Genomic DNA, 20,241 nt, shown 5'->3' with positions numbered 1-20,241 from the left:
CCTCACACGCCTCCTTTTTCACTGAATTTACCATGTACTGATTGGAAATTGCCGCGGTGCGCACACCAAACATATGCACTGCCCCAGCTCCAGCATAACCGTCATCTTCCTCCATCTTAATACGAACTGTATTATTCATTCTCACCAGCTGCCGATAGAAGCTAATCGGCTAATGCACGCTCAGTCAGGACTCAATCAGCGACAGTCCTTCCTTCTGTCTTCGATTGTTTTACTTCTGACACCAGTTGTAGCGTTCTCAGACAAGGACGAGGCGTTTTAATGAACAAGGGGTGTTTATTTGGGCTGTTGTCGGCCACAACCCACGCCGTACACACCCCGACTTCCAAGAGAACCGTACTTGAACCAGCGAGGCACTCTTCTCCCCCTCCTTTCTCTTCGTTTCCCCTAACACACACACACAGGGGCGGAGCCTCTTTTCAGATCCAACTCTAACATCCAATAACAGTTCGCGACACAAAAATTAATAAAGTGCAACATTAACATAAAGCACATTGTTATCTACAACACAACAACATTTTGAACATGCTACAATATATATTGCATGGCCGGTGTGAAAATCTTGCTTTTTTCATAATTAGAAAGCTGAAAAAGCAGAGGTAGGCCAGAGACCTAATTTCCTGCAGAATATAAATAGTCTCTGAGTGTAGTGAAGGAGATTGAATAATGAAAATTTGCTGCCTCTGAGACAAACCACAAAGCGAATTTTTTATTTTATTTAAAGAGATTTACATATTATGTGTTTTATTCTAGGAGTGTTAGATGGTTTTCAGAAAATATTAATAGTAAACGTTTGGCTTTTTCTGTGGTGATTTGTGTGTTTACACTGTGTGCTCCTGAGCGTGACCTAAACGCGGTGTGACGTAGATTCCCATTCTCTAGGCCTACATGAGGGTTAAGAAAACCAGAATAAAGATACTGTAAATGTCATCGACGTATTAATAGACTCACAATATGCTGTAATTTTTACCAAATAATTCCAGCAAATACCTGCATAATGAAGCGGTCCTCTATCCTACTTAAACAACTGGTTTGTTTAGCGAGACCCATGAACCACGTGGCTTTAACTAGCGATACATTTTACGTTTACACCACATTAAGTGCGCCAAAACAGTATTGTTTTGTTTGTTTTAATTAAAGTATCAAAACTTACAAAACACGCCAAATGCGTGACAGTTGAGAACCCTCAATTCATGTAGGGATCGCTTGGACCCTCTCTCTGTCGTGAAAAGGTTGCATAAGAGTTGGAAGGGTACTACTGGACATGTGTTAGTTAAATAGTAATGCAAAGAGAGGTGAATTTACTCTCCCTGCGTACTGAGCACGAGGACGGCGGCTCAAAATGTCTGGGAAAGACTTTGAATCGCTAGAGAAGGTTCTGGAGACATATGTACCTGAGGCTGAACTCAGAGAGGTCAGAAGATTGCTGTTCGGAAAAGAGCTGAAGTAAGTCACGAACACACGCGCTTTCATTTTAGCCCAAAACTGTAGGGAGCTGCAGTCCACACACAGCTGCGATGACAGCTGACTTTGATGTTATATGGATATGCAATTTAATGAAACTAGGCAACCAAATTTAAGGTAGCTTTTACACTATAAGTTTAATTTCGTGACTAGTAAAGGTTGAAACTGAGTAAATGATTTATGGTGGACTTTGGCCACAAAACAGAGCCTGGGAATGTCATTGACGTCAACAATGTGAATTTGACAAGCTCTAACTTCATCCTTTTCATAGGTCCCATAAATATATACTAAGCTTTGGCCTTTGTTTCATTTATCCGTTATTATCAAAAACTTAAAAAACCTGACATAATAACATAGAACATTAATAACAGCCAAACAGTTTGGCTGTTCAAGGAAATAAATTCTAATTTCAGCATCGTGTATAGGCCTAACTATAAACCCTTTTGGTTTTCTAATTTATTCATAGAAAACATGGGAAATCTGCTTATGATATTAGTATAGCATAAAAACACTTTTAAAAAGACAACAAGAGAAATACAGTTTAAAATTCTACACTACAACAGAAATTAACCATGAATTTACTACATCAACCATGGTATTGCCACATGATATTGCATGGCCTTGCTACACTAACCATAGTTTAACCATGGTGTAGTAAAATTAAGAAATACGAACTGAACTGAAAAACAAATGTATCTTTGATCATCACAGTCATCCCTACTCTTCCCTATTTGCTTATTTTAGATTTTATTGAGCTTAAGCCATTTCAAATTGTAATGCATGCATTTCAGGAAGCTGTACCTTCCCCAGAGTGCAATAGATGCTGCAGTTGAGCAAGATTTTGATCTGAAGGGTTATGTGTTTGAGGCTTCTCCAGAGCAGCTCAGACCACCCAGAACTGTTCGCGTGGTACTCATTCAGAACAAGATAGTCTTACCCACCGATGCTCCTGTGCTTGAACAGGTGAGAGAAAGAAGTACACAGTGCATATAATGGACAGGTGGCACATTTTGGCTCTGACAGGCCCATACATACATATAAATGCTAAAACAAATTTCATATATTTAGTGTTATTAATTTGAATTCGTCACACTGAATATTCATATTTTGCTTTCATAGTTAAAAGCTCTGCACAAGCGTGTGGGGGAGATGGTAGATGTGGCGGCCATGTGTGGGGTTAACATAGTGTGTTTCCAGGAAGCCTGGAGTGAGTACACAAACACACACTTGCATCTAACACTCTTTCCAATTCACTGTTGTCCAACTGCAGTTGAAATATATACAGCTCTCTGGTGTCATAGGAAATTTATAGCATTTTTTTTTGTTAAATACGTTTTTATTAATCTATTTCACAGAAATAGATTATGTAATTGAGTGATTGATTTTCACAACATTCAACATCATTTTAGGTTTGAATTTATATGATTGTTTACAGTTCAGAATTTGTGTTTGTGCATGTGTGAAAACATTAAATTATTTATAAATGGTTTTATATGAATTATTAATATAACTTATGTAATATATAACCATTTATGTATAATTTAAAGTTTAATCGTAAGTAATTCGTAAGTAATTTAATGATTATTAATGTTTCAGCATTTGCAGTTCACTTTAAGAGTCCTGTGGTGTATCAACCAGTCAATATTTAAAATGACTGTATAATATATAATGTACAATATTTATAAATTAATTTAAAAAATATTTAAAAAAAAATAGTAGTAGTATTATTTTATTCCATGGCTCTCTGTAACCATTTCCTGTTGTCCTCAAAGCAATTACTGGGCTTATTTATAAAGCGCAGTATAGGATCGGAAGACTGCTTGGCCTTCAGTGATGTAACATGCATCAGTGGGATCTGGTTTACATCAGCAGAGCAGGACTGTAGTGACGACGTTTCAGCTGTGCTGATGTAAACTCCCATGTAAACCTTTGACCCCTGAGCTCTGATTTCCTGTGTCTCCATGCAAATCTATTAAGCATGTTTGCTTTGATAGTAGTCATTTAAAAATGCAGTGTAAACAAATGATAATTTCATCCTGCTCTAAACAACAACTGCTAATGAAAAAATATGACTGTAAATGTATCTACTGTACTCCTCATCCTCCCTCTCAGCAAGCAAAACAAAGTTTTATTGGACATTTCAACAGATTGAACTGTCATAAATAAAATTCAGTTCTGGTAATAATTAAATCTTTCGGGGAAAACATTAAGCATAGTTTTCCCTGTGTCCTCCATCCATAGCAATGCCTTTTGCATTTTGCACACGAGAGAGGGAGCCATGGACAGAGTTTGCTGAATTGGCTGAGGATGGGCTCACCACACGCTTTTGTATTCAGGTAAGACTTAAATGAATGGAGACGTTACAAAAAAAAATAAATAATTAAAAAAAAAAGTTACAATCAGTTTCTGATCTCTAGTCAAATATTTAATCTTAGCCCCTTGATTGATTATTTGTTCACTCCTCGAACTCAAGACGAGGCTGTATTTCATTAGCATGGACTTAATTATTCCCTTCTGCCCATTACAAAGGGAGATACTTTTGATATAGTGCGTGTTTGCTTTAACTGGTTTAGTGCCGTGCAGCTGCTTAGAGGCTGGTGATTTGTTAATGGAGATTGCAGGAGGTTAAGCCAACAGAGGGGACGGGGACATACTGACCACGAGCGAGAGCCACCGGCCGATGAGCACTGCGGCACGTAACTGTGGAATCTTCTGACACTGAACTCTAAGGAATTACGTGACCTTTGACTGTTAACAGAAGAACCGCATCTATGCTTCCACGAATATGACCTAAAATTAAATTTCTAGTACCAATAAGAGCTTCTTTATTAAACTACTTTTTTTTTGGTATTTTTGTACATTTTCCTGTTCATAAATTCTACAAGACCACTAAAGATTATACAGAAATTAGCAAAAGTTGTTGTCCAGGTTTATTAATTTATTCAAAATACATCGAAAATACAGTTCATACACCTAATGACTTGAATATACCTCTTCTGCGATTTAAAGTTTTTAATTTCTGAATCAAAATTCATTTTTATGTTTTTGGAGAAATAAAAATGTCAGGGTGATGCAAATCTCCTGATATAATAATAATATTATATCAATAAAACAAGTTAATTTCAATAATAATAACAAAATAAAATGTATAAATAAATAATATTATATGATGAAAATTAATATTAAATAAATAGTAAAACTCTTCTACAGTATGGGGAGTATGTTTTTTTTTTTTTTTTTTGATGCATTAAAATAAAAATGTCATGGTTATACGTCTTTCCTGATATCATAATGAAGAGTAAAAAAATTCAATCGGAAGAATTAAATTAAATTAAATTAAATTTTAAATTAAAATCTGGAAAAAAAAAAAAAAAAAAAAAATATATATATATATATATATATATATATATATATATATATATATATATATTTTTTTTTTTTTTTTTAAATATATTTTTTTTATATATATATATATATTTTTTTATATATATTAAGTAGTTTGGCATCATCCTTTGTTTTTATTATAAAAAATATTTTTTTTAAACTGCTTCATGGCTTAATTGCAATTAATAGTGGAAAAAATTTCATCCAACAAATCAAACATTTATTTTACATGAACAGCATGTAAAATAAAAATATATAAAACAGGAAATTAGACCCTCATCACTGTGTGTCAAAGTCAATAAGTCTCTTAAAATATCAGATAATCTGACCTTTTTTTACGGCAAGGCAAAGTTAGCTGAGGTTAAAATGTCATGTGGCTCTTCTGCTATGTTCTTACTGTAGTCATTACTTCTAATGCTGATACCATATGTGCTTGATTTTCATTTTGTAGCTGGCCAAAAAATACAACATGGTGGTGGTGTCTCCCATTTTGGAGAGAGATGAGATTCACAGTGGAACATTGTGGAACACTGCAGTGGTGGTGTCCAATAATGGCAATGTTCTAGGCAAATCATGGAAGAATCACATTCCCCGTGTGGGAGACTTCAATGAGGTCAGTGTCACCCTCTGCATAACAGTCAAACAACTGTCAGTGTGAAACAACACAGCTACAGTGACACTCTGTATTTAGATTAATAGAGTGTCATCACTCGTTTACATTAAGCTAACATGAGTTAAGCTGTAAATTAAATATTAATGCAGTGCGCTCCAAAGGTCTGAGACCAATAGTATTTCACTAGATTAGATTAGATTCAACTTTGTTGTCATAATGCAGAGTACAAGTACAGAGCTAATGAAATGCAGTTAGCATCTAACCAGAAGTGCAAGAATATAGTGTTTTATATACATATAAGTGCAGAGTAAGTGAAGCTATGATTTACAGAATGTACAGTGGAGTTGCTATATACAGTATTAAGCAGAGTATGTACAGAATATAAATAGGAATGCAATGTAGGAATTTTATGTACATTATGAACAGCAGCAACTTAAGAACAGTGGTAATAAATACAGTTGGATGAGTGTGCAATAGTACTGTTAAACAATATATTCTATGCAAAGTAATCAGTGCCTCGGGGAAGAAGCTCTTCCTGAGCCTACTAGTGCAAGAGCGTAGGCTCCTGTAACGCCTGCTGGATGGGAGGAGGGTGAAAAGTCCATGGTTAGGATGAGAGGCATCCTTGATGAGGTTCCTTGCCCTGCCCAGGCAGCGCTTATGTTAAATATTCTCAATGGTCGTTAACTGAGTGCCGGTGATCCGTTGAGCAGTTTCCATCACCCGCTAGAGTGCTTTGGGGTCAGATGTGGAGCAATTGCTTAACCACACTGAGATACAGTTTGTGAGTATTCTCTCAAATGGTACAGCGGTAGAATTCCACAAGGATCCTGGGACTCAGGTGAACTTTCTTAAGGCTCCGTAAGAAGTAATGGCTGTGCTGCGCCTTTTTGACCAGGGCGGAGGTGTTTTGGGACCAGGTGAGGTCATCAGAGATGTGGATGCCAAGGAACTTGAAACTTGACACACGCTCCACTACAGCTCCATTGATGTAGATGGGTGTGTCTGCATGAATCCTCATCCACTTGAAGTCCACAATGATCTCTTTTGTCTTCCGGGTGTTTAGTTCCAGATTGTTGGTGGCACACCACACAGCCAGGTGCTGCACCTCATCCCTGTAGGCTGACTCATCGTCATCTTTGATCAGACCTACCACTGTGGTATCATCTGCAAATTTGATTATGGTGTTGGAGCTATAAACAGGAACACAGTCATGGGTGAATAAGGAGTAGACTCAGTACGCAGCCCTGTGGAACACCAGTTTTCAGGGTGATGATGGAGGAGGAAACTTATCTAACTTAACAGACTGAGGTCTGTTAGTCGGAAAATCTAGAATCCAGTTGCAGATGGATGTGCTGATTCCAAGCTGGCTGAGCTTGGAGATCATCTTGGAGGGGATTACAGTATTAAATGCAGAACTGAAATCAATGAACGGCATTCTCACATATGTATTTCACTAATTGATCTTGTAATAAAATATACACTATTGGTCAAAAGTCTGAAATAGAGGAATTTTTTATGGTCTTGAAAGAAATGCATTTGTATGATTAATAATACAGTAGAAACAGTAATATTGTATTTATGATGGTAAAATGTGATGGCAAAGCTGAATTTTCAGCAGCCATTGCTCCGGTCTTCAGTGTCACATGATGTAACAAGAATGTATTACATTTTAAAATATATTCAAATTTTCACAATATTTCTGTTTTATTGAATTTTTGATCAAGTAAATGCAGACTTACTGAGCACAAGAGACTTCTTTCAAAAACATAAAACTTTAAAATTATTCCAAACTTGGGACCACTAATGTATTAAAATGACTATGCATATCAGAACATACTTTTGCTTGAATGACAGCAGCACTCAAGCTGCTACAAGTTTGTGTAAAACCTGGCTTTCATGTGCTCCAGCATTCTTGAGAGTGAGATCTTGAGCCCCAGTGGAAACAAGAACATCTGACTGGCTGTAAGAGTCACATAATCACTTATTTGAATAGTGGCCTAGAAATAGTGCAGAATCTGAAATATATTTTATTCATTTCAAGTTGTAACAATATATTACTGGATGTATTTCAGAATCATAAAACTTTATTTTTTAGGTTTAAAGGGTTAGTTCAGCCAAATATAAAAATGATGTCATTAACAACTTACCCCCATGTTGTTCCAAACCAGTAAGACCTCCATTTATCTTTGGAACACAGTTTAAGATATTTTAGATTTAGTCCGATAGCTCTCAGTCCCTCCACTGAAGGTGTGTGAACGGTCTACTGTCCATGTCCAGAACGGTAAGAAAAACATCATCAAAGTAGTCCATGTGACATCAGAGGGTCAGTTAGAATTTTTTGAAGCATCGAAAATACATTTTGGTCCAAAAATAACAAAAACTACGACTTTATTCAGCATTGTCTTCTCTTCCGGGTCTGTTGTGAGAAAGAGTTCAAAACAAAGCAGTTTATGATATCTGGTTCGCAAACAAAACATTCAATGTAACCGGATCTTTTTGAACCAGTTCACCAAATCAAACTGAATCATTTTAAAGCGGTTCGCGTCTCCAATACTCATTGATCCACAAATGACTTAAGCTGTTAACTTTTTTAATGTGGCTGACACTTCCTCTGAGTTCAAACAAACCAATATCCCGGAGTAATTCATTTACTCAAACAGTACACTGACTGAACTGCTGTGAAGAGAGAACTGAAGATGAACACCGAGCCGAGCCAGATAACGAACAATAGACTGCAGTTCTCTCGGTTGGTTTTGCATCTTTTTCTTCTGCACTTTTTCCTTCCACTCAACTTTCTGTTAACATGCTTGGATACAGCACTCTGTGAACAGCCAGCTTTTTTGGCAATGAATGTTTATGGCTTACCCTCCTTGTGAAGGGTGTCAATGATTATCTTCTGGACAACTGTCAGATCAGCAGTCTTCTCCATGACTGTGTAGCCTAGTGGACCAAACTGAGAGAACATGTTGAAGGCTCAGGAAACCTTTGCAGGTGTTTTGAGTTGATTAGATTTGACCATATTCTAATTTGTTGAGATTTTGTTAAATGTGATCCAAAATCATCACAATTAAAAGAACCAAAGATTTAAACTACTTCAGTCTGTGTGCACTGAATTTAATACACGAGTTTCACAATTTGAGTTGAATTACTGCAATGAACTTTTCCACGACATTCTAATTTATTGACATGCACCTGTGCATACAGTTATCAGTAATTTGTGCTGCCACATGGGTATATCTATATCTTACTGGAAAACTCAAAAGTTGTTCAGTGCAGCCAGCCACTATAGTAATTCTTGTTTTTATAGATTTGTTCCAACATGTTGGGCATTTCATTTTTTCACCATTTTTGTGTTTGTGTGTCTGCACTACATGACCTGTGGGCACTTTAAGTAGTTGAGATGGTTTGATTTCTCCGCCACCAACCCCCCCCACCCCCCCCCACCCCCAGCTGTGCTGTTTATCAGTTTCATGTTGTGCCTTTGATCGATACCACACTGTGATAATGCTCAATTCAGGAAATGTACCCACTCTTTTTTCCTAAAACAACTAGCATGAGCATACCTGCAGGAACCAGATGGCAGAGACGGCTCAGCTCTGTTGTTTTCATTAAAATTAAGGAGAATTTTGCGGCTGTCTATGGTGATAAACATCGATGTTGGAAAAGGTTTACATAGAAACTCTTCAGAGAATCCAGCTTAGCCCTGCATGAAATTTCATGCTGCATCAATTGCATGAATTTCCATTAACATCACAAACATAATGTATATCGTTTTAATCTTCTAAAAAGTTGGTGATCAGATATCACATACATTGGCGATAACTGCTAAAACACAAGCTTATACATTCTTGTTACATCATGTGACACTGAAGACCGGAGCAATGGCTGCTGAAAATTCAGCTTAGCCATCACATTTTACCATCATAAATACAATATTACTGTTTCTACTGTATTATTAATCATACAAATGCATTTCTCAGATTAACTGTTGGTGAGGGTGATCTTTTGTAGTTCAAGATTAATGTGCTGTAGATAGTCCTATCAAGGTTTGGGATCTGTGCCCTTCAATAAAAATAGAGGTAGATCTTAAAGGAATAGTTCAGTCAAAAAATGTACATTTGCTGAAAATGTTCTCACCTTCTATGTTTCTTCATTGGAATACATTTGGAGAAATTACATCACTTGCTCACCAAAGGATCCTCTGCAGTGAATGGGTGCTGTCAGAATGAGAGTCCAAACAGCTGATAAAAACATCACAATAATACACTGCTAACCCACACAACTCCAGTCCATCAATTAACATCTTATGAAGGAAATAGCTGCATGTATTTAATAAATCCATCATCAAGGTGCTTTTGACTTCAGACTGTCGCTTCTGACCAAAATATGAGATGTTTTAAAGTTAAAACGCCTTAATGATGTAATTGTTCCTTACAAACATGCAACTTTTCTTTTTACAAGACGTTAATTGATGGACTGGATTTGTGTGGATTACTGTGATGCTTTTGTTTGGACCCTAATTCTGACGGCACCCATTCACTCCATTGTTGAGCAACTGATTCAGTCCTAAATTTCTCCAAATATGTTTCTATGAAGAAATAAACTCTCATACATCTTGGATGGCTATTTTTGGGTAATATGTTTACTTTTAACTCTTGTTGTTTTGATAGAAAAAAGATCAAATTAAATTGAACTTGATTTAAAATTGAACTGCATCCTCATATTACATGGAAGGGAACACCGGCCACCCTGTATTCCAGACACAGTTTGGAAAGATTGCAGTTAACATCTGCTATGGCCGACACCATCCTCTCAACTGGTTAATGTACAGCATACATGGGGCTGAGATCATCTTTAACCCTTCGGCCACAGTTGGATTGCTCAGGTATTGTGTCTTTTCATGGGAATAATTTAGAGCCTGCATTCCATCATGCTGATACTGGTTTTGTGTTACAGTGAACCAATGTGGCCGATTGAGGCCAGAAATGCTGCCATCGCAAACCATTGCTTCACCTGTGCCATCAACCGTGTGGGAACGGTATGTAACACCTGTTGTCCAATAACTGTGCCAAAAAGTATTTAAACATTCTTAAAACTCACATATATTACCAAATAGATGCACTCGAGTCTAAAACATATACAAGAGTTTCTCAGGAAATGTCCTGTTTGCCCCAGCTATACACTGTTTATACTGTGAAAATATCACAACTAAAGCAAACTATATGAACTAATATGATTAGATAAGCACATGCTAATAATTTAAACAGGATTATTAGTCAAACTTCAAATATTGTTATACAGATGAAAAAACAGTTGAGCGCTTGTTTTTTTTCTGTTGCTCTGTGGAGTCTGGTCTCTGTTAGTGGTTATAATGTCTTAGAGGGATGACTTTTATTCTCAGATGTAGATACAGTAAACCAATTATCTTTAAATTGGCTTAAATGGGAGTTATTTCGACAGTCTGTTAAGCAGCACCCATGTGCCTCACAAATGAAAGTGTTGGAGGTTCAGAAATGTGTGTGTTCTGCTGCCCTCTACTGCTGATTTCTGGACAGACGTGACCTGAGCTTTTGAAGTCTTGATATAGATCTGTCTTTTCTAGGAGTATTTCAAGAATGAGTTCACATCTGGAGATTGAAAGAAAGGTAATTATATATTCATTTTGAGCATGTGCATGTAGTAGCATACGTAAACTTGTACAAAGGTAAAGGCCGAAAGGTCCTTCAATCATATATACATAACCATTTAAAAGTTTGAGGTCTGTAATAATTTTTTTAATGAAATAAATAGTTTTATTCAGAAATCAGGGCCGTTCAGGCTGACGCTGGGCCTGGTGTGAGGTGGGGAGCAGGGTCCCCCTCAGTCTATTTGCCACGGGCCCGTGGGACGAATAGACTGGACGGACCTGTCAGCAATTATGCATGAAATTGATTCCTTGTCTTCTATTGGTCAAGCAAACAGATAGCCCCACCCCAAACTCACGCCATTGGTTAAACCTGTGTACCTCCAAATTATTCATAGTCTGCATATTAAAATGAATATTTAATCTCCCAGAGAATTGCACATTTCCATTTTCACATTAAATTAATTTAAAATTCATTAGGTCTAAGCATAAAGGAGACATTCAGCAATACTTCTCAAAAATCATTCATACAATAGATGGCACTCTCATCCTAGAAATTAAATACGAGTCAAAACCTGACCTCTCAGCGAATAAAGGATCAGCGTATCTGTCTGTCAATCTAGCAGGTATATCTGCATCGGTGGTGTGTTGAGAGTCGAGGGAGCTTGTTCACAGGTGTTGAGTTCCTAAAGTTCTGGTCTGTCAGGCTCTGTTCTCTCTTTCAGCCCTCATTACTGTTGCATAAGCCTTCAACCTGTACACAAAAACCCCTTCTGCTGTTTTACACGTGAAGTCTCTCTGTAACATGACCAGGGTCACATAGACATAAGTCACAAACATACAGCGTATGAGGTGCATTTGTCCATGAATAGGGTACAAAATATGGTCAAAAATTATTTAAAAATAAGCTATGTTTTTCTTTTCCAAAATTTGGGATATGAATAAATACGGTTTAAAACTGACATGTAGTTGGGTTGTAAATAAATATAAAAATGTTTAAACAATCAAAGTTGTAATTTAGTAGTTAATAAACTTGCACTTCCTTTCAAAAGTTTAGGGTTAGTAATATTTTTATATAAATTAATACTTTTATTTTGCAGGGACACATTAAATCAAACAAAAGTGACAGTAAAGACATTTATAATAATTGATAATAAGAAATGTTTCCTGAGCAGTAGATTATCATATAAGAATGATTTCTGAAGGATAATGTGACACTAAAGTAATGGCTGATTGAAAAATCAGCTCTGATCACAGTGATAAATTACATTTGAAAATATATTCAAATAGAAAAGTTATTTTAAATTGCAATATTTCACAATATTACAGTTTTACTTTATTTTGGATCAAATAAGGACTTGTTTAACATACTAACACAAATAAAATCTCATAGACCACAAACTGAAAGAGTAGTGTACATCTATTATATGAAATCTGGTTTGTCTCATCCATAGCGCACCATGACTTTGGCAACTTTTATGGCTCCAGCTACGTAGCTGCACCTGATGGCAGCAGATGCCCAGGATTATCCAGAACCCGCGATGGCCTGCTGGTGACAGAGATGGACTTGAACCTAAATCGGCAAGTTGCAGACAAATGGAACTTCAAGGTGGGATAAAAATCACTACATGTTCAACTATACTTCATTATATTCCTTCAGAAAGATAGTACATCACCATCACTGTAGGACTGATCTCATCTTATAAATAATGAATAAGGTTTGTCTCTGGTAGCATCTGTGTGCCATTCACATGATTGTATCTCTCCGTAGATGACTGGAAGGTATGAAATGTACGCAGAAGAGCTCAAAAACACCATTCAGCATGACTTCAAACCCAACATTCTTAAGGAGTGAGCTTGTAAGGAAAACCATGCTGTCAGCTGAAAGCCAGACTCTGCAGATGCAGGACAACCACATTGTGTATTAGGGATAAGTCCTTGTACCTCTACTTGAATTTCACAAAATAACTGATATTAATAATTTATTCGTTCATTTTTAAGGTCAATAATGGAAGGATGGATTCGATTAAAATACAAATACTTTTATTAATTCCTGAAACGCAACTATATATTTCATAAAAATAAAGCTTGCCATATCAACATTCCTTATGGTCTTTGAAAAAAAAAAAGCACAAGCTGATGTAATCGGACACCTGATGAATCTAAGGAAAAAACAACAAAATAACATTTAACCTGAATGATCAAAGATTAAATAACATAATTATGGCTGGTGGAACACCATAGTGCAAGCATTTCATTTGTCAGCCATTGTGTCACAAACCACAGCACTGTGTTCAGACCTTTTCAAACGGTGCACAACACCTGATGGCACACCTGTTCTCTCTCAGAGGAATTAAAGTTACTATGAATTATGCCAACACAATGTAATCATGAGAATTTAACAATGTAATACTGTAATTTACACAGAAACAGGTCTAATACTGTACTAGTGCTATGAGTGAGTTTAAAATGTACTTCATGGTCAAGGTTCACAGTTGCCCACAAAGCAGCCAAGCTCTCTTTCTGCTACTCTACATGAGGTTATGAGGTGACTTTCTTGAAGAAACCCTGGAGAAATGAATCCACACATATTGCACCTATGAAACGTTTCTTTCTATATATATATGCTGGATTTATCAAATCTTACCTGAGTTTTTAAAAACAGCTTCCCTCTTGTACAATAATTAAAAACTTTCACTGTATTCTTAAGTGGCTTCCAAGAAAAAAAGAAAAATCAACACAACCCCATGATTTTGCAAGGTTACCCTGAACAAACAAAATCTTTATCTTTACATGAATGACAAACATTATGTACACTCCACCTCTTACAGTGGCAGAGATTATAGAAATCATATGAACTATAGATGAAAATATGAGTCCACATCACAGTAATGAGTTACATATACATGGCATCTCCCTTTCCTTTCATGAACATTTCATTCTGTGGCCGATGTAGCACAATAGTAATGTTTTGTGCGATGCAATAGCTCTATTGAAGACCATAGTCAGAGGTGAAACATACTATCTGCTATTGGCCAGCAGCGCTGGTCCCTGTTGGCAAAAATGCTACCAAATCCAACCACAGTGGATGCAGAAGGGGTTTTGAACGTGCATGCGTTCATTCAGAAGCGATCATGAATCAACCGTCTTTGTAGATGAACAGAATGTCCTCGTCAGTTCCATAGCTTCTTCTGGCCTCCTCAAAATTACCAAAGCTTGTGCAGCACACACCTGCCAATCAAAGAGATGGGCATAAATGAGACACAGGTTTAATGTTACTGCCATCTGTGGAGATTCTGTATTATTAAAGGAATAGTTCACCCAAAAATGAATATCCATTGATGAGCAAGTGATGTAATGCTACATTTCTCCAAATCTGTTCTGATGAATAAATCCATCCACATCTTAGATGACCTGAGGGTGAGTACATTTTCAGCATAACTTTATTTTTGGGTGAACTATTCATTTAAAATTAATCATAATATACACTATAATAAATAAGGCTGTTTGTTCTAAGATATAAGTAGCCTCAAAAAAGTATTTGAAAACTTAAAAATAAATATATACTTAATTACATTAGAAAGTCATCAATTCAAAAGTACACAAATACATTTATTTAAATATCTGAATTCATAATTAACCATATTCAATGGTTTTATGTGTGTTTTTTAATGTTTTGCATTGAAAAATGTGAAAGAATTGTGGTGTTTTTAAGGATAATGTCAAAACTTCACAATACATACGGTCCGAGTAGGCGGGATTGTTGTAGAAGATGCTGCCGGTTCTGCGGTTAAATCCACACACCACTACAAAGTGGCCCTGGTAATCCGGCTTCCTGCAAAAGCACTTCTGACCCACAGGAAGGAAACAGCAGTATTTAACAGGCATGGAGCACAGCTCACACACCAACACGACTGCGTTGACCAGCACTATGGCCACATGACCCTGCTCCAGGTGGCTCTGGATCTCCTGAATATTAACAGAGCTACGAGAGAGATTCCCATGAAATGCATGAACTGATAAAAAAAAAGTCTTCAATGCAATGTGAATTGCATTAGATAAAAGCGTTTTTAAAGAGTTAATTGTAAAAAATAGGATGATAGGCAATATATCCAATATCATCAGTAGCAATTAAGTCTTTAATATTGTGCATGACTGCTTTTTGACCAGTCAGTTTTCATGACTTTTCCAGTTGTGCATTATTACAGCGGCAACATTTTTTTAATCATATTTTAAAGATTGCATTAGAGCAATCAGATATTTTTGTGCTAAGCATATATATACACAATTTAATTGAAAACTTTTAAAAAATTCAAATAAATAAACATTTAGTTTTGTTTGTTTTAAACAATTGTATAAATTTCCATGGTTTTTTTTCAAGCTTGGAATTTAGTTTTTAATATTTCCTTATTTTCAGTGATGATTTCAACCCAGTATATCAGGCACAAAGTGTCAGTATGCACCAAAAAAAAACTCACCATTTTTTCACAAGGACTCCTTTGCTTTCAGCCCTCAGAAATAGTTCATTCACCCTGTCCTCCTCTGTGTCAAAATGTTTTTTGTAGAAAGACTAAAACAGAAAAATACAGGAAATTAAAAACTTGTTCAGATGCCCAATGTGATTACTCTTTAACAACTGAGTCAGACTTTCAAAAACAGACTGCAGCTCCTGTACCTGATTCCTGAAGCCCTTGTCTACACCGAGTGTCTGTGTGTAGAAGCAATGTCTGACCCCCAGCTTACACATGAGATAAGCCAGATCAATAGTCCACACGCTTTCTGTGATCTCCAAGTCCAAACACGCTCTCTGAAATTCCTCCTCACTAACCGGATGTAAATACCTGTGCACAAGAACAAGAGTTTATATATTTGATCATTAGAGTAACTAGGCATAATACATCACTCTGGATTCATACTTACTCTAGTACCATTCTCGAACAGGCCAAGCCACAATCCCAGTGGTACAGCTGCCGGATGACCGGTACATTTAACATCACATCATCTGGCAGAACAAAATCAGAAAGGAAGCTGGTAATGTCACTGAGTCACAATGAGCAGCTTCTGATCCTTTGACTCTATCATAAGTTGCATTAGTAGGGTGTGTCGAGGATTCATTCGGTTTGATTGTGAACTTAATTATATTCATGTAAAAAAAGCATGTAAATGAGAGTGAATAACAACTTGAAAAGTTAGACACAAGCAGCATAAGGATAATACACGGACCGTTCATTTAAATTCAGTGTATCCGGGTTGAGTATTTTGTCCGGTTCTGTATGTTAGAGAAGGGGTCATGATTGATAACAATTGCTTGTTAGTTTACAGTTGCCAGCTATTTAAGATGTTACGTTTAAACACCTTTTAACACATACTCACCGTTCATGATGCTGTCGATGTGTCTTTGTCTGTTGTTGTGTTTCAGTGATGTTTAAGAGCAGGGCTTGATTTATGCAGACTGTCTGCTAGCGGGGTTAACGTTAGCCGGACAGCTGTTGCCCTCTTGTCCTCCACATCAGACACGCTCAAGTCTGTCCATCTTCAGCTCAATGAAAGCTGTTAATGAAAAGTGGTGAAACGGTTACAAACTCGACTTGTTCCGCCCACGGCTTGTGGTCATTCCCAGGGATGAAATGTTTCACTTCCTCTGTCAGTCCCGACTCCGAGTCCAAACCACACGTTTCTTCGGCGTGTTAAGAATAGACGGAACTGCGCCCTCTGCTGGCAAGACGAGAGAGTACTCCACATCAACTAAAGTTATGTGTGTTTGTCATAGACTGTATGTGTATTTATATATATATACTAACAAGTTATATAGTTATAGTTATATATTAGTTAAGTTATATATTAAACAAAATACAAATAATTATAACTAATAAACCCATTTAATTACGTATTTTTATTTCTAAAAAAAATTCTTAATTTTTTTTTAATTCAATATTTAAAAAAGACAAACCAGATTATGTACAGGGTAGGTTTGTTATTAAATGGGTTATTTTATTTGCTATGCTTGTAAGGTTTGTTTATACCTAAATACCAAGTAATAGAATGAACATGAAATTTAGCACCAACCCCCCCCCCCCCCCCCCCAAAAAAAAAAAACAAGATGTGGATGATGTGTCATTCAGTCCGGTAGGTGGCAGTACGTGTCTCCGGTAGAATAAAATTCCCGGATATTCTCTTGAACGAGGAAGACAGAACTGTTAGTGGACGTTCGGAGCACGTTTGGGTGAGTTTTTATTCATTCCTTTGAAAAAGGTGTAACTGGCTCGCGTCTGTCTGGGATTATTTGTGGATTTATGGTTAATTTTTTTTTACATCTAGTTATGTGTGTGTTTTTATTTTGTTTGTTTGCGACAAACTTGCATTAAGATCTGTAAAACCTGTTTCATTCATACAACTTCCATTAGTTTGCACCTCTTAATGTCCTTTGTCGAAGTTATTTCTATTTCTCTGCGGTGTCTTATCCTCACTCTCTGAAGGTTGACAGATAATTAGTGAAGATGTCCATCGGTGTGCCCATCAAAGTCCTTCATGAAGCAGAGGGACACATAGTCACCTGTGAGACCACCAGCGGGGAGGTTTACAGGGGCAAACTGATCGAGGCTGAGGACAACATGAACTGCCAGGTGCTACTGTCCTGTGTAGAGCAAACCAATCTTCTGCTCATCTTCTGAACTGCTATATTGTCCCTGATAGAAACTTATACATTTTATCAGTTTTCTGTTATTTTATCAATTCTTGCATTGGATTTCATAGATATAAATGTTTTGTAAAATGATTTGTACAAAAGTACCCCTGACTCTGTTTCGAAAATATTTGTTAATCTTTTTTTTTTTTTCTAAATTGTCCTCCAGATGGCAAACATGACAGTCACATACAGGGACGGCCGTGTATCTCAGCTGGAGCAGGTGTATATTCGTGGCAGTAAGATCAGGTTCCTCATCCTTCCAGACATGCTGAAAAATGCTCCTATGTTAAAGAGTATGAAGAACAAAAATCAGGCCGCTGGTGCCGGTCGAGGAAAAGCAGCTATTCTCAAAGCCCAAGGTATATGCACCCCCTATACTCCAGTCTCCACATCTAACATATGTTTCAGAGAATTAATGTGACATTAATGTGTGTGTGTATATATATATATATATATATATATATATGAGAACCATGATCAAACTTGAGTTGTCATGATTGTTTTTGCAGTGGCTGCCAGAGGCCGTGGCCGGGGTGGAGGACCAGGACGAGGGAACGTGTTCCAGAAAAGGCGCTAGTTTTGTGGAAACCTTTTTCTCCTTAATTTTACAATAATTTTGTTCTGGTGGGGATCTTTTTCTTTTTTTCTTCTGGTTATAACTCCGTATATATCAGCCCTACTAAATGAGCTGTCAAGTATCAAGACACTACAGTGAAATGAATGCAGTGAGGACATTTTAATGTATTTTCTTCAATAATGGTCCCTTTTCACAAGACGAGTGTCATCAAAAGCAGAGATATTTATTGCAGACATTGATAAGGGCTAGTACTCCGATAAGATCAAAACTTGTGAGGTGCAGACATTGAGTCTGCTTGAAAATAACACCATCATTCCAGAGTGAGTGTCTTAAAAAGCCCTTTGCACAATTGAAAGTAAATATTAATATAGTCTGTGATTATACAGACCTGCTATTCTAGGTGCAGCAGAGGACTTCATGGTGCTGATCAAAAACTATCATTTACATAGCTCTCTAACATTTGAATTAGAGTCTAAGAGTCTAAGGCCACTGTATTTCCCATCAGGGCTGGGGTATTCTGCTCTTATCCTCCATACACAGCAACTGGGTATTACTGGAACAGCATCTCTGGGTGTGCTGTCACCAAAGCGCCATCTAATGAATTGAGCATAGGCCCCATGGCGCAGCTGAGCCTCATCACCCATTAGGTGCAGCAGAGGACTTCATGGTGCCGATCAAAAACATACAATATCTAAAGTTCAGTTTTAGGAAGTACCGGTAAGTTCATGCATTTTAGTCTTAGAATAACAAAAAGCCCATGATATCTATTTAAATGTGAGGTCTTAATGACGTAATTAAGAGAGAATCATCATTTAAATTCAAATGTTAGAGAGCTATGTAAATCTATTGTTTTGTGCTATTTCTATGCTAAACATTCTGCATCCCATCAACCACACATACTTAAAAATAAAAACTGCACGTTTGATCGTAAAACAGACCTAGACTGGTACATGAACATGGTAACTGAGGCAGGAGAAGACTTCCGTGTCATTGCTCTAAAAGTCTTCATTAATGCTGTATATCTGTAATACTTTTATTACATTTATATACACCATTGTTGAAAATGTTTAAAGAAATACTTATTATACAGCAAGGATGCATTAAGTTGATCACAAATGACAGTAAAGACATATACAATGTTACTATCTATCTATATATATATATATATATATATACATTTTATTCATCAAAGAATCCTCAAAAAAATTGTTTTTTTATAAAATATTAGACAGCATTAATAAGAAATAAATGTTTCTTAAGCCTCAAATCAGCATATTAGAATGATTTCCGAAGGATCTTGTGATACTGAAGACTGGAGTAATGATGCAGAAAATTCAGCTTTGCCATCACAGGAATAAATTACATTTTAATTTTGCCTAGTTACTTTAATAACAAATTAAATTTGAAAATACATTAATACTGCAAATTATCATTTTTAAATGCATTTAAATTGTATTTTTAAACAAATTAATGCAGCCATTGTGTGCATAAGAAACTTATTTATCTTACAGACCCTGAACTTTTGAAGAGTAGTTTTAGATTAGTATTACTTCAAAAACTCAACTATTTGAGTGTCTTTGGCTCAAGTATTTTCATGTTGCTCCTGAACTTTTTCCAGGTGAATGCCGTTTGTGACTGGTTCAAGACCATGAATAAATAAATAAATTCAATCGCCTGAACCAAAAAGGTGACAGTGTGCCACTGATGAGTAAAAGTTAAATTAATTTATTCTATATTTTTTTATTACACAAAATTATACCATACTGTTATAGAGCTCCATGGAGACAATCTCATATGGAACTCCATTAAGGAGTGAACTGGACGTTTTCACCACACTTAAAACTAGTAAAACTGAATATGTCCTATTCTATACA

At 36.5% G+C, this 20,241-nt stretch overlaps 2 protein-coding genes and 1 pseudogene across 4 annotated transcripts; 2 read left to right on the top strand and 1 right to left on the bottom strand.

The window, feature by feature from the left end:
• Positions 1 to 869: 869 nt before the first annotated feature.
• Positions 870 to 13,209, top strand: LOC132114469 (beta-ureidopropionase-like; annotated as a pseudogene).
• A 526-nt stretch (positions 13,210 to 13,735) lies between these two features.
• Positions 13,736 to 16,811, bottom strand: LOC132114468 (protein GUCD1-like). Of its 3 annotated transcripts, none has more exons than XR_009425327.1 (6): positions 16,479 to 16,811; positions 16,026 to 16,107; positions 15,781 to 15,946; positions 15,584 to 15,675; positions 14,427 to 15,090; positions 13,736 to 14,336 (listed from the first exon to the last, which is right to left on the bottom strand). XR_009425327.1 is itself a non-coding variant. In XM_059522602.1 (6 exons), exons 1-6 carry the CDS (start codon positions 16,483 to 16,485, stop codon positions 14,245 to 14,247), a joined length of 681 nt encoding a protein of 226 aa, XP_059378585.1. In that variant the 5' UTR covers positions 16,486 to 16,806; the 3' UTR covers positions 13,736 to 14,244. The 3 variants fall into 3 exon arrangements, 2 of the variants coding, with proteins under 2 accessions (XP_059378585.1, XP_059378584.1); XM_059522602.1 differs by having other exon boundaries at positions 14,849 to 15,090; positions 16,479 to 16,806; XM_059522601.1 differs by having other exon boundaries at positions 13,736 to 15,090.
• A 399-nt stretch (positions 16,812 to 17,210) lies between these two features.
• On the top strand, positions 17,211 to 18,427 carry LOC132115163 (small nuclear ribonucleoprotein Sm D3-like). Its single transcript, XM_059523560.1, has 4 exons — positions 17,211 to 17,328; positions 17,582 to 17,728; positions 17,957 to 18,149; positions 18,300 to 18,427. Exons 2-4 carry the CDS (start codon positions 17,603 to 17,605, stop codon positions 18,365 to 18,367), a joined length of 387 nt encoding a protein of 128 aa, XP_059379543.1. The 5' UTR covers positions 17,211 to 17,328; positions 17,582 to 17,602; the 3' UTR covers positions 18,368 to 18,427.
• Positions 18,428 to 20,241: the final 1,814 nt, after the last annotated feature.

This window comes from Carassius carassius, chromosome 34 (genome assembly GCF_963082965.1).
Source record: "Carassius carassius chromosome 34, fCarCar2.1, whole genome shotgun sequence".
Classification (NCBI taxonomy): Eukaryota; Metazoa; Chordata; class Actinopteri; order Cypriniformes; family Cyprinidae; genus Carassius; species Carassius carassius.
The sequence above is the reverse complement of the archived record's forward strand: the minus strand, read 5'-3'. Positions and strand labels throughout refer to the sequence as shown.